Here is a 12,496-nt window from a genome sequence, read left to right as displayed (position 1 = left end):
ACTGACACATACATAATATTCGAGACACACGCATTATCGTTGCTCGACCATTCCACAAATTTTTCCAAAAAATCCAAATCATTGATTTTAGCAATGAGTCAATTTTCTTCAATTCAATAATAATATAATTGTAACGCTTTCGAATATGCAAACGTATATAATAAAAATATTAATTGATTAAAATGTCATTGAAATCCTTGTATTTCAGCACGTACATTTTATTTCCGTCTGTAAAATTCTGATTAAATGTAAACGTGCCACAAATCACAGTTGATTCGTTGAATCATTTACTTTATTTGCTTCCTTTGACTTAATATATGTATAACTGAAAATATACCTTATACTAAATGCCTATAATATTCGTACTTATTCGTATATAAGAATCCCGAAATATATAAATAGAGCAATGCAAAATTAAACCGCAAAAATAAAAATATAGTCGAAAAAAAATTTACTTTAAGAAGAATTTTTTTTTATAGTATAAAAGATAGTGATAAAATACGATAATTTCAAGGATAATGAATTTATGATTCTATATATTTATGCATGTATATCGTATACTTATACATGCAAAATTATTTATTTTCATTATCGTAAAGTAATTAAAATGAGAAAATTAATTATAAAATGAAAAACATTTGCAAAAGGTTCTATGGATGTTTATGGTCAATTGCAAAATATTGAGAACTTCTGCATGAGTGTGTTTATTTATATGAGGTTATATATATATATACAAACACGTGTTTAGTCAAGTACAAGAATATTATAATAATATACAGTGCTCATATCTTGTAGGGCGTTTATATACACACCATAGCATATCTAAGGTTAATACTACAGGAATAATATGAGAGAACTCCTAAAATTATGTTATATACCCCAGTTTTACGACCCAGTCAAATTTTTCAGAAATAGATTGTTTTTGACTTCATTAACCAAAACTAAATTAATATAAATTTAAAATTTACGCCTATAAATCGTTTTTAATAATTTTCGGCAATATTTGACTTTAGTCGATAAAAATTCCGACTATAAATTGTAATTTTACTGAATTTATAATAAATAACAAAATTAACAAAATTTTCAGTTTATTTTGAACACCTTCGCAAAATAATAATTCAATTATTTCTATAATTATAATTTTAATTCTATTTTTTTTTTATTTTAGAGAGCTGCTGCACATCAACAATTACTTGCCGCTCAAAGTAAGTCTTTTAAAATTTTAGCTATATTTTTTTATTTTTAAATTAAAATTTTTGCAAGTACCTCTTTATTTTATTTCTAAATATTTAAAATGTTTTCAAATTTAAACATAATGTTATACTCTAGCTGAGAACGTCTGAGTAAATTTTAGAGAATATTCGACTTCAATATGAATTAATTTTCTTCTTTTAATTGGAAAGTGATTTAATTTTCATAATTATTCAAAATAGTTCTAAATTCATAATTCTCGAAAATTTTAATTTATTCTTGAATTTGTAGCCCGTCTTTTGAGTATCCTTTTAATAAGAACTCTCTCAAATTCAATAATAATAAAGAACAATATTGAAATGAATAAAAATTTCATTAGAAATTTGGCGATTAATGTTTTAAAAGTTATTTTCAATGTTTCATTTTCAGTGTTTCATTCTCAATGTTTCATTGAATTTCTATTTTATATACTAAATGCTTAAAATCGGTTAACTTTTGTTGGTCTGAAAACAAATTATTCACAAATTATTTAGCTAAATAGAATTTTTCATAGTACAAACTACATAGTGTTCACTAGATAGAAACTTCACGATATTTAATACCGTTACTCTTAAATATACATACTTATGTCAAATTTTATAAGTTTAAACTCATTGAAATATTGAAGGCATTATTGCTTTTAAGTGGTACAAGTATAGAGTTGTTACAGTTTCATTTTTGAATATTAAAGCAATTATATTTTTGGAATTAAACGGCAATACTATGAAAGAAAAAAATTATTTATGTTTTATTTAGTAAAGTATACAATTTAAATTTTATTCACTTTGTGATACCAAAAAATATTCAAAATGTGCCTATATTATGCTTGAATATTAAAATAATTATTTTTCGTAATATATTTTAGCAATATTAATTATAATTTACTGAAATAAATTAAATTTTATTATAAAATTCATTACGGATTTAAAAGAAAAACACTTTTGTTAATAAAAACTAATTTAAAATCGTGTAAAAAGTCACATTTCGTGAAATTTTTGAGAAAAATAAAATTTTCGTCTCTATTTTTTTTTTTTTATAAATTTTAAATTAGAACAAATTTGTGTGTTATAAATTGCGATTTGTGTGAATTTTAAAGAGAAAAGTGATTTTAATTTTAGAAAATTGTTGTGGCAGGTAAGTAAATTTTAAATTTTACATATAAAAATATTTTTAAATATAATTTTGTATACACAATTCTTTGCCAAATTTTCAAAAAAAAAAAAAATTGGCCGGTTGCTCTGCTGTAGCAATACTCTGACTCATTTTAATTCATTTTATATATACAGTATATTATAAATTCGGAAAATTTTGCCTATTTATAGAAATGGGCAAAATTTCTTTTGTTGTATTTACTGCCTAGTGGTTTCTCAACATTCAAAAATCTATTTGAGTGAAGATTTATTAAATTTGACCAAAGTACAAGAGCAAAGCCTATATTAAATTGTGTTATATTAAATCAAATTGTGTTATATTAATAAAGTAAATTGGGAAGCCTCAGTTCATGTTCATGGAAATCGAAATTTAATTTTTGAATGACATGCGTACTATAATTTTGAGAAGATCATTCAAACGAACTGACAATAACTTGTAAGTTATTACAAATTTTTATTCTTCTTGCATTTTAAAAAGTTTTAAAATTACTCTATTATTAATGAAAAGGAAATAGAGCTCCTTTTCACTCTAATTTTCCATAAATATTTGTTTGCCAATAAAATATTTATTTTTACTTCATATCAGTTTTTATATGGTATTGACAATAATTAAAGGTGAATTTATATCTGGGAAAAATGTCTTGTGTATAACAGTAAAGAGTAATATTTTTGCTTTTTGCAACATTATAGCAATTACTTTCCGTTTCTTTGTATTTATTTCTTTGTCACCTCACCTGCACTGTTTAAAATATATATATATATATAGAGAGAGGAATTGAATTATTTTGTGTTTTTCTTTTATTCATTGTTGATATTAACTTTTTAATATCCTTGATGATAACTTGATGAGTAAATATACATACATATACTTAAATGTGTCAGTATAACAATATATTTAAAATATGTATACTCATATGAATTTGTAATACAGTAATTTCCTTACAAGATTTCAAGGAATTTTAAATTTCAAAATAAATTACACAAGGATAACACAAGTATACATGGACAATAACATATTAATTTACTCATGTATATATGTACATATGTACAATGTTGTTTCACAATAAATATTTTAATTCTTATAGTACATATATATAATATTATTTAAAAAAATCACATTTTATCATTTCTAATCTCTTATATAAATTATGTCTCATAATTTTAATCACCTTTTTTAATAACTTTTTTGAATAAGAGAGTTCTGAAGAATCGAATACCATAAAACCATAAAGTTCCTATAATAAAAAATAAATTGTTATTTTATACATTCAATCTTCGGTTGACTTTCATAATCTTGGCTCTTTTAGAATACCCATCGTCTAAAATTATAGAAGAAAAATTTATTCCCGGTATCGTATAGATAGGCTATTATTGGGAATCGAGTTGAAACCCTTTTGAAAACAGCTTGCGTTGTTTTATGTTGAAAAAACGCTATATATTTTAAATTACAAAATCGATTGTTATTTAGTATGAATGGTCTATTAATGAATGTGTGGTTTTCTGCTTCGTCATAAGGCTGATTTTGATTAAGCTTCACGTTTCGTTAAAGAAAATATCCTAAAAACAAATACTTTTATTATTTTCGCATAATGGACGTAAATGCATACATAACTGCAATTTTTTAATGCCTTACAATATTTATATATGTATATAGTAAATACTCCATAATATTATCATACATACCTACACACACATATAAGCAATTCACTTAAAAACAAACAATTTTTTGTTTCTTTTTTTATAACTTTACTATTTTATAACAAATTTCAAGGTTAAAAAATAAAAATACAACTTTATTTAAAAAATACTACAAACAAAAACAAAAACTTTTTGATATATATTTTTTTTTTTTTATAACCCCATTTTTACCTCGCATTCCGTTATTATGGAACAGATGCCCTTGAATTTGCATTTCATTCATTCATTCACATTTTTATTATATACCTACGTAATAATATCGAGTAGCGTTGAATTTCCAGCTGTACATATACCAATACTTGTATAACACAATATATTTGGTACAAAACCGTAGAATAAAATTGCCATACACACAAAATAAAGTACTTACATATAAAGATTATCTGGCGTCCTTTTTTTTTTCTTATTTTCTACTCTTCAACAATGTTTTGAATAGAACTCTCAACTGTACTTTTTTCCTATACCATATTATTCGATTTCTATAAAATGTAATTTTTTACCTAACTATTCGAAGAAGCACAAAGTAGATATCAAAAAACAAAATAACAAATGATGGCGGCCTCTGCGTCGAGAAACGAGTTTGCTTAATGAAATGAGTGAATGCATCAGCGCCTTCTATATTATTTTAGTTTCACTTTCCATTTCGTTTCAAACTTCATGCATTATATGCAATATAAGTATAATACATTCTATATATCAATCTCCAATCTAAATGATTATAATAAAATATAAAGCATAGCATTATTAAGAGAATAAGAACAAAAAAAAATTTTGTAAACAATTCACGACCAGACTCCATTTTAAAAAATTAAATACTCATGATGTATGTTTGTAGGAATATAGTACAGAAACAAAAAAAAAACGGAATGAATAACGTTATTTTTTGTTTATTTATATTATGATGCTTGTTTTTTTAATGTGTATAACACATATATACATACACCACCTATAGTTGTTTACATGAAATTACATACATACATATATGTATGTGCATATGTAAAAATGAAGTCATGATATCAACAAAAAAAGCCTGAAATTTGACCTTGTCCTTCACCGAAATATTGATAATGGGTATCATAATAATAAATCTGCATTTTATACATGTACGTATGTGGTTGTGTATAAAAACATGTGAATGAATTGATAGTATAAGTGTATGTTCAATATAATAATTTCAATATATAATTTGAATTTAGTATGCATACTCGTATATGCTATGTACGTAAGAATGTCGTTCTATAGGAAAATTACAATTAATTTTTATTTTCATATAAGTATGACTAAGTTAGGCAGTAAGTTTAAGATGTGTATTGAAAAAAGCAAGCTTTAAATATTTATACACATAGTCTAAAAGGAAATTGTTATTGAAAATCGAAATCGTGAATTCGAAATTCCTCACAAAATATTGATAATTGATGCCAAATTAACCTAAACTCTATATGTACTTCTGCAAAGACTGTTTGAAGTTCTAGTGAGAGAAAGTAATCCCTAAATGTATTCAATTTACATCTACATAGCTCCGTTCCGATTATATGTGAAAAACCATTTTAGTTTGACTGCCAGACCAAATTCTTTTTAAGTTTTGTACAGGTATTAATATTGTTCTTTTAAAATTATTTCTTTCATATTCCTCCTAAATTTATGCAAAAAAAGCTTAGTTTTAGGTAAATAATTGGAATAGAACATTTTGTTATTTAAAACCTTTTAATTGCAAGTGTTAGCTTTTGACTCAAAATGTTTAAAGTGAAACGTTCTACTTCGGTTTTATCGATCACAATTTAAGTATGTCATAACTCTATACATATAATGTAAATACATTACCAAAAACCGGTTTTTTTTTTACTTAAATAACCCTTTCGATAGGAAATTTTAAACTTGTTTTTAAAAAACTTAAATATTTTATGAAATTATTGAGAATTTAATGTAAAAATAAATTCTTAACATTGAATTAGATTTAATTTTGTATGTGTACGCTTAATACACACAAATACGAGTACAATAAATGAAGAGATTAAAGGATGTAATAAAGAGAGAAATATAAGTTGTTAATATTTGCAAATTCTGCAGTTGTAATAAAATGTAGAATGTTTGGAAGGTACTATATTCACAAAAAATGGGGTTTTGCAAATAATAGCATCAGGGGATAATAGCAATACAAGATGATCTGAAAACATATGATACGAGTATACGTGCGTTATATAGAGAATAGTAATCAATGTAAACTTGCGATTGTGTAAGTGGTATGATGGATAAGAGCTTGTGCGATTGACGACTTGCTATAATTAAAAATTTTCTTAAAATTTCAAAATATAAATTCAATTTATGTATATCTTAAAATTCAAATGTTCTTGTAATAGTTTGTGAAATATAAATTTAAGTAACACTTTTGTGAATTTAAGAACCTCTTATGTGATACCGAAATGGCAGCATTAATACAATATTTAGTTTACAGTTTTACTACAGCTCTGATATCACCGCTATTGATTGTTTACATATTTTTGAAAACTTTATAAAACCGTAAAAAGTTTTCAATATTCTAAAGTGTTTCGAGTCTTAAATAAGGAAATTAAATCAAATAACGGTAATTAAATTGAAATTCAAACAAAATATTTTATGAATCAAAACAAAGTTTCGAAAAACAGATGTTTTGACAAAAAAAGTGGGCATGGATGTGCAATAAATAATTTTTGTGGTTTGACCGGTATTTTCGATAAAATACAACGGAAGTTTTTTTTTTTGTTTGAATATTAAAATTTGTTATTTTTTTTTTATTTTTTATAATTTAAAATAAACTTTTCCATAAACACTTTCATATACACACAAATAATTTCGTAAATATTTCATTTCAAATTTATTCAAGTTCAAGTTCAAATTTTCGTCATCTATCAAAATAGACATTTGAAATATTAATTTTAAAATTCTTTTAAGTTTATGCTTATAAGCGCCACCATACATAATTATGCTTGAGTACATAAGGCAACATTTTTGCATGTTTAATGAAACGAACAATTGGTGAATTTTATACTTGTAAACATATGCAAAAAATATTTGTGTTTGATCGTAAAATATTATTAATATTATGATTCATATACATTATTCATACATAGTTATATACATTACATTACCAGAATACCGGCAATGACATTCTGAAAAAGTAAAAAGGGAAATTTATTAAAAAGAATAAAAGTTTTAAAAATTATAGAGAAAATTATTTCAAATGTATGAAAAGTAGTCAAAAATCATGTGATCGAAAAATTAATGTCAACTTACGTAACTTCTTACAGTAGTCGCCATATAACTTCATAAATAATTTTGGAGGTATAAGGCGACTTTGTCATGTTTAGACGTATAATAATGAAAATTCGCATTAATGAGTGGTGCGATAACGCTGCCATTCTAGTAAAATATTGCTGCAATGCCAAGTTCAAAATGAATTTTCATTTAACATTTTCAAAATACAATATACATACAAAAATCAAATCCAATCAAGCTTAGTAATGGAACCATTCTGAAAAATATTAGAATTGATATTTTTTTGTTAATATGTCAAATAGCTTTCGAAAAGCATTCGTACGAGTATCGAAGAATTGACGTGACCGTGTCTCTAATTTTACATAATTTTTATTTTTTATTTGAATACAAAATAATATTTTTGGATATTTTTATTTAAAAAAAAAATAGAAATAATAAATTATCTAAAAATATATAAGAGAAAATTTTTATTTTAAAGGTAAATAACGAATTCTTTTAGTTAATTAAATACTAAAATAAAAACAAAAAAAAAAATTAAATTAGTAAGAAAAATTTTCATGTTTTATTTATGAACGAGTCTATGTCTCTCAGTCAAAAGAGACCTTGATATACTTTTGTATATAAAATTAAATGTGTTATACATATAGTTATAGGCAACTAGTATACTATATTAAACAAAATATATTCATTTTACACTAATCTCAAATTTAATATTGTGCCTAAAATAATTAAGTAACGCAAATAATATTTTTGTTTAAAACAGGCTGTTTAGTTTACTTTAGAATGCAGTTATAAATTATAATTATCAACCGTAATCGTATATGAGGGGCTCAGAAGCAAAGTAGCCTAATTCTCACTCCCAAAATCTTTGTTTGTTAAAAATGTATACATATAAAATTGTGTGAAAAAAAAAAATGAAATCTTCCTAAAAAAAAATGAGAACTAAAACTCTTAGTCTTTTCTTTTCGAAAAAAATCATAATATGAAAGATTTTAAATAGAAAGAAAATAAAATTTAAATATCATTTATCTCGGTTAAAAAAATTTATGTGGATTAGGCCGTTTTACTTCTGGGTTTCTTTCCATGTGTCTTACGGTTTTTTGATAAAAACTTAATTTCAAAATAACAATAGGCGTCTTTACCAGAATTTAGTTCTAACCTCAATTTTGACTTACGGGAAACAATTAAAATTAAATTCCCATGAATGAATATAGTTGGCCTTAGTTTTGCAATTTAATAGATAACCAATATTTTACTGAAACCAAAAAAAATTTTAAGAAAACATGCAGCTATTAACAATATGCATCAGCTTCAACACCAATGACAGAAAAAAAGGCATATTATATCTATCCATACAAGATATTGACAGGTTGCAATTTTTAAAAATTCCGTAAGCTCCCTACTCTATTACGCTACGTTTTATAAGCCCTCTATATACTAAAACAAAAATTAGTATAAAAATTTTAAATAAAAATAGATCTACGTATTTGATCTTGTTTTCGATAATTATAATTTTAATATTATTCAAAATTTTAATTTTAACAAAAAATTTTTTTATATTTTCATTTTAAAATCATCTATGAAAATTAATTTATTTTGTTATAACAATAAATTAACACCAGCTAAAGAATATTAATAAACCATAACCTTTCCTAGGTATACTCTCCAAACATGTTATTAATCATAACAATTTAACTTTTAAATTATATACTAAAAAAAAAAAAAATAAATGATGAGTATTGTGTATAATTTTATTTAGTTTAAAAATTAAATATAATTTGTATAGTTAGTCTGAGATTAAAATGGTATGTTTACAGAGTATGTGCTATAATGAATCGACAATAAAATTAGCAACATTTTATATAGAGAAATTATGATCCTTTAATTATAAAATAAGTAGTATGTTAATTAAATAAATCGATTATCTGACTAAATATATAATTTGTTTGAGCCTCCGGACTTGTTATTTTCCGAATTTTTTGTAGACTTTTTTGTATAATTTGCTATTTATTTATTAATTTTTGTATTTCAATTTCTGAAAATCCCGACATTATTTAAAAATTATTGCAATTATTCTCAAAATTTTTTGTAAGATTTTTTATTTATCCATTTGATTTTATTCTATTTTCAGTAACTTAAATATTAACTACGTTAATTAATCATTTTTTAACAATCGGATCGGTTGGTATACTAAGTCACTAAGTTGGATATTAATTTAATTAATTGAATTGTTTTTGGAAGAGATTTTATGCTAATTTAAGTGTTACAAATTTGATTTAATAAATTATTTTAATTAAATTGCTTTAACAGATTAAAATTTTTTTAGTGTTTTATCATTTTAATTTGAATAAATTTGCAATAAAAATTAAATTTCAATTAAAAATTCTCCGTGTCAAATTTAATTTATCGAATTTTTTATTGTCTTTCATCTTATTCTTCTATTCGGTGTTGATTTATTGATAAAAATCGTGTTTACAAAATATCGTAAATTCAATCTAAATATTTTTGGGTCCTGAAATTTGTGATCAAATTTAATTCCTTTCTATATGTACATACACATGTATGTACTTTTAGTAATACAATACTATAATGGTCCATCAACCAAATTTGTTTCATTTGAAAAATTTGTACTTGTTTATTTTATGTAAAGAAAAACACATAATTACTCATAATTTATGACCTTGCTGCCGAATACAATAAAATTAATCGATATTTATATAAAAATCTTAAAGTTATACACAGTTGAACAAATAAAATATTTTTTTATACAAAGTATTTATGTATACTATTGTCTGTCAATCATTTTATATATTGTCACAAAAAAATAAATAAAGTACATACATATTATACTTACCACCATTAAAATATAAAATTCTTGTTCTAAATTTTTTTTTTTATTTTCCAATTGTTTTATTACAATACAATACATATGTGCTAAAAGCATATGGTCCCATCAATCTTCGATAATATAACAAAATCCTCCTTTATTCCATAATTTCTCCATTATTTTTTTGTCTTCAAAAAAATCGGTCTTAATTGCAAAATTAATCATACAGAGTGTCTTAAAATTTAGACACAGTGTTCTATTTATGTAGGTTTCATTTAGTTTTATGATTTTAAGAAAAAAAAATGACTGGAAAGTGTTTTTTGAATAAATTAAGTTATTAAATAAATTCATAACTTCTTAACTGAGTCTCGTATATTGGTCAAATTTGACCATCTACGTGACTTAGTTAAGAAGTTATGTAATAAAATTAAAATAGAATTACAAACTACCGGGCGAATCATTGCAAAATAATAAAAGCCATTGCAAAATAATAAAATTTAATACTTGTTTTTCATTTACATACCTCCCCATTTGTCCGACAAATTATTGTTTGAAATTTTGCAACCAAAAACAATAAAGTGTGAACGTTTGAATTATTTTTTTAAGGGGCTTTTATGAGACATTGTGTATAATTATTTTAAAATCAAATAATTTGGTATATACATACAAAAATATTATATTATGTATAGATTAACTACATATTTGTTATAATATTTTCGATGAAGTGAAGTGTTAAAAAAACCACTGAAAATAATAGTTAAATATTTTTTTTTATCACAAAATTTTAGCAAGTGGTTTTAAATTTCACATTGTTTGAGAAAGTTTTTGTTATTTTTTTTTTTCTCCAACGTTCTCAAAGAATACTGTTTCAATTTTTTTTTTGGCAACATTGGTGATATCATCTGAAGAGAATCTCAAAAAGAAAAAAAAAATATTCAAAATGTACGTACAAACTTACATGTACATAAATTTTGTTTTGGGATGGTATGTGTGTGTGTACATATACCATCCTAAATTGTAAAAGTATATAATGTCTGCGTACTCGGATAAGTATTGGAATGGTTATATAACACTTTCTTTTTTTTCTTCGTATACACAATATTCAATGGTAATAAGAAAAAACAGTGTAACTAAAAATTCGTCCAGTTTTAAATAAACTTTAATTTCTGGAATTTAAATCGTGTTTGTGGGATAAGGTTAATTAGGAAATTCGTTTTAGTAGTTTCTAAACTCAACTAAAGGCCCATTTAATGAAAACTCAACGAAAGGTGAGTTCTACAAGTATACTTATTTCTTGTTAAGTACATATATTTTTTATTATGTCACAAATGTGTAAATTTAGATAACTTATCTAAAAGTTATGCCCCAAAAGAAGGGCATAATGTACATAGAGAGGCCGCGATCTCCCCTTCAAAATTTCAACTTTTACAATATTTCAGAACAAACACATTTCTCAAATTGCCATCTTTCTACAACATTTACAACATTATACTAATGAAAACCTAAAATTTCTTTCCTGAAAACAATCAGATTTATATTCGTATAACATCCATTCTTGGAATACCATGTACTCACCACTATAAACGTGCACCGTACAAATTCATTAGTATTAGTATGCTAAAGAGCTACTTAACAATAACTGACATTTGTTTTGTTTTTTGAAGAAAAGCTACATATACATACAGTTACAAATGTAGGTTTGTATATTTTTTTCCTCTAGTTCTAAATGTATGTATGTATGTATGTACTTAAATTGAAAATTTCATTCGGATCTTTCATTTTAAAATTCCTTCCTTTTCTTTTTCAATAAAAGAAACGCAATTAATAATCTTATGGGATTTTTTTTTTCGTTAAAAAATAAAATAAAAGAAATAAAGTGAACGCCAAAAATATGCGGCGCAAAAAAATTTTGGAGCTTTTTTTTTTACTCGTATTTTAATTTTATATTTTATTATTATTTTCTCTATTTTATTATATTGTATACAGATTATTATAACATTTTTAATATTTTATTTTGGCCTAATAACAATAATATTTAAATTTTAGAAGGTGTCTGAGTCATTTTATCATGGGGTCATTAGTTGAGTTTCGTGAGCATTCAATGTTAACACATTTCTTTTATAATATAACATCAGTGTAGGTGCACATGTACTTGAAAACAAGTGCTAGAATTTAATTTTTGAAATTGTTGTGCTGGAAATAAAATTTGTCGATTTTTAAATTGTGAATTTTAATGAAATCTCACCTCTCCATTTTTATTGTTCGAAATTATCAAGTAGAAATAAACAATAATTACACAATGGACCTACTCGTATTTTTTTTTCATATCCAATTGTTA

The 12,496-nt window shown here is 23.9% G+C and overlaps 1 protein-coding gene across 2 annotated transcripts in view; it reads left to right on the top strand.

Moving 5' to 3' along the window:
- LOC129607987 (uncharacterized protein MAL13P1.304) overlaps window positions 1–12,496 on the top strand; it is a 236,556-nt gene that overhangs the window by 126,185 nt on the left and 97,875 nt on the right. For both annotated transcript variants that reach the window (XM_055519279.1, XM_055519278.1), the window contains exon 6: window positions 1,169–1,205. In XM_055519279.1, coding sequence (XP_055375254.1) covers window positions 1,169–1,205 — 37 coding nt within the window. The remainder of the gene's footprint in view (window positions 1–1,168; window positions 1,206–12,496) is intronic.

The sequence above is a fragment of the Condylostylus longicornis genome, unplaced genomic scaffold (assembly GCF_029603195.1).
Source record: "Condylostylus longicornis isolate FDR11 unplaced genomic scaffold, ASM2960319v2 ptg000030l, whole genome shotgun sequence".
NCBI lineage: Eukaryota > Metazoa > Arthropoda > Insecta > Diptera > Dolichopodidae > Condylostylus > Condylostylus longicornis.
Note: the sequence above shows the minus strand (reverse complement) of the source record. Positions and strands in the feature narration are given on the sequence as shown.